Source organism: Cystoisospora suis, assembly GCF_002600585.1.
Source record: "Cystoisospora suis strain Wien I chromosome Unknown contig_5812, whole genome shotgun sequence".
Taxonomy (NCBI): Eukaryota; Apicomplexa; class Conoidasida; order Eucoccidiorida; family Sarcocystidae; genus Cystoisospora; species Cystoisospora suis.
The window spans coordinates 1-2,458 of NW_027158602.1; the positions used below are offsets into that span (position 1 = coordinate 1).

General features: G+C 54.0%; 2 protein-coding genes across 2 annotated transcripts; both read left to right on the plus strand.

The window, feature by feature from the left end:
• On the plus strand, window positions 1–711 carry CSUI_009605 (uncharacterized protein). Its single transcript, XM_068069718.1, has one exon. It carries the CDS (start codon window positions 282–284, stop codon window positions 495–497), a length of 216 nt encoding a protein of 71 aa, XP_067918304.1. The 5' UTR covers window positions 1–281; the 3' UTR covers window positions 498–711.
• A 177-nt stretch (window positions 712–888) lies between these two features.
• CSUI_009606 (uncharacterized protein) lies at window positions 889–2,444 on the plus strand. The gene has a single exon (XM_068069719.1). It carries the CDS (start codon window positions 1,302–1,304, stop codon window positions 1,839–1,841), a length of 540 nt encoding a protein of 179 aa, XP_067918305.1. The 5' UTR covers window positions 889–1,301; the 3' UTR covers window positions 1,842–2,444.
• Window positions 2,445–2,458: the final 14 nt, after the last annotated feature.

A 2,458-nucleotide genomic window follows, 5' to 3' on the forward strand; every position in this document is an offset into this window, starting at 1 on the left:
CACGTTCAACAAGAACACAAAGAAGTGCTACCTGAAGAATGGTGATCCGAGTATTGTCCCCAAGTCTCCGGGCGACATGACCTCCACTCGCGACTGTGAATGGCCTCAGTATCAATGGCAGTAAACCTGTTTCAGTGTCGGAGCGTTTTATACTGAGGTAGCGTCGCAGGTTGTTCACAAGGACGCTGCGTCGTGTCTTTGTTCTACGAAGTCGTCCGTATCTGTTCTCCCGGGGTATGACTGCCCCCCCGCCGCGACTGTGAACGGCCATAGAATTCTATATGTGCGGTAGGCCTGTTTACGGTTTAGTGTCGGGTCGTGCTATACGGGGCAGATTCGCAGGCTGTTCGCAAGCACGGTTGCACAGTACCCTTTTATTGGGTGTGTGTTTCTCAATACGCGGGAGAGTTTGCCGGGAGAGAGCCCTGGTATCGAGTGCTCCCGCACAACTCTCTTCGAAATGGCAGGAACTGGGGTCGGTTTTGGTTGGTCTGTGACGTGCCCTGTACTGGGCGACTGAGGTTGGCAGCGGCCCTGAGGTCGCGCGTACTTGCGAACATTCGTGGAATACTGTCCTGTGGGGGGTACCAGTGATTTGACGCAGCGGCATTGACGAGCCAGGCAGTCTTGGTGTCAGCATATATTCAAGCGGACGTCGGTACATTGGTATGTGTGTATACGTGCACCGTATATATGTAGGCAAACAGGTGAAACCCTTTTTTCGGCTCCAGTCGGAAAAGCTGGGGGCATGAACTCAGGACCTAATCCCTTCAGCCATGCTGCTGTGGGCTCGTAGAGCGTGAGCTTCGAACGAATAGCATGCCACCGTGATTGCCCTGTCGTCTATTCGGTTGGTGAGCCGGGCTAGCCGGACGCTGCTGGTGCGAAGCCGCTGAGCCGGTGGCGGTCTTTTTGAGACCAGCATGCGCCGGCGGAGAGATGGGGGAAACTCCAACCATTGGCGAGAAGTCTTAGTTCACAATGCTGTAGGTGGCCACCTCCAGCTTCCCGTTAGCTCGAACGGGTGCCGCAGGGGACAGAGCACAGTCGTCANNCTGCCAACAGGATTAGCTAGTCGGTGTTTTTCACCGCTGGCCCTTTCTCTGGCAGGCACCCTTTTTGTTCCCTTCTCCGACCATTCATTGCGAGACTTTCCCACTCCGTGGCAACCTTCAAAGTTGTTGGGGTGGACGATGGATGCCAGAGAGGAGTAGCATGTGTGTCGACTCTGCACAGCAAGCGCTACCATAGGCGAATTCAAGAATGAAGACGACCCGCTTTTCTCTCCGCCGGCGCTGCATATGCGCTGCATTCGCCGTAGTTTGCGGATAGTTCTCTCAGCCTACTCGTTCGTCCTGAAGATAAGCGGACGGCCAGAGGAATCGTTACCTGTCTGCGAACAAAACGTCTTCAAACGGACTCTCGCGCCATTAGCTGATCCCTGTCAGGAAGGCTGGCTAGAAGATGAGCGCACAATGTATAGACCGCATATCAAACTGTTCCATCGAAATTGGTGGGTGCACAGGAGGCGACCGCGGGCCATGACTTCAACGGTGCGTACCAGCTGCATTGATCTTGGAGGCTTAGTTCCCAGAAGGTTTCTCCTGGAGCCACATCAGGGCCGCCGTCAAAGTTGTCCCTACAAATGTTGTGCGATCATACATACTCTCTTTCTCTCACTAGAAGTTTTGTCTGGAATTCTCTGCCCTCTCGCGGAGCTCACGTCATCACTGCTTCTCTTCATGTCAACACCTAAACGACGCAGTTTGACTTGCTATGTGGTCGGACAGATTTCCAACATACCCGTACCGCTATCCAGATCCAGCGGAAGCTCTCGGTAGATCTTGAAAGAGGGGCTGTTAATCGTGTTGGCCCCGTCGTGAGAAAACGCGGGAGGGTTTCGAGACCTAGGAAACAGGTGCCCCGTGAGTCCAGGAAATCAGACGTATTTATTTCTTTCAGCGCGATTTCATGTGACCCCACTGTGGGCAGAAGAAGTCCCCCTGACTGGGACAAGCCTTGCTTGTGCGGTACAAGAGGCGTTGGATCAACCCGTTCCTTCCGCGTATCTGCCACTAACAATCGAGCCGCAAGCCCCTTGGACTAAGGGGCACCGGCTAAGTAAATAGAGCTTGCCTGACTAGTGACAGGCAGCCTGAATCCATGGTGGACAAACAGACGGTCTGTATGGTTACTAGAGGCGCATATCAGCGCTCCCCGTCGAGTGGTCACGAGTCGGATCGCCACTTTATCGGGCAGTATGGCTTGGATAATCCAGCTAGCCAGGTCACCGCCGGCTCCACTGTCTAGCGCTCTCCAAAATAGCTGCCAGCCAACTGCTGCGCTGCCGTCGTAGCGGTTGCTGCGGCACGGGCAGAGAGGCACATGAGTGTCGTTATTTCTCTTTTTCTCCTTAGTGTAATTTCCCTTTTTCAATATGCCGGTTTTTTCCAAAATG

What these genes read in the sequence shown, in the direction of transcription:
- CSUI_009606 (XM_068069719.1), top strand. Translation starts at nt 1,302, where the DNA reads ATGCGCTGCATTCGCCGTAGTTTGCGGATAGTTCTCTCAGCCTACTCG.
- CSUI_009605 (XM_068069718.1), top strand. Translation starts at nt 282, where the DNA reads ATGTGCGGTAGGCCTGTTTACGGTTTAGTGTCGGGTCGTGCTATACGG.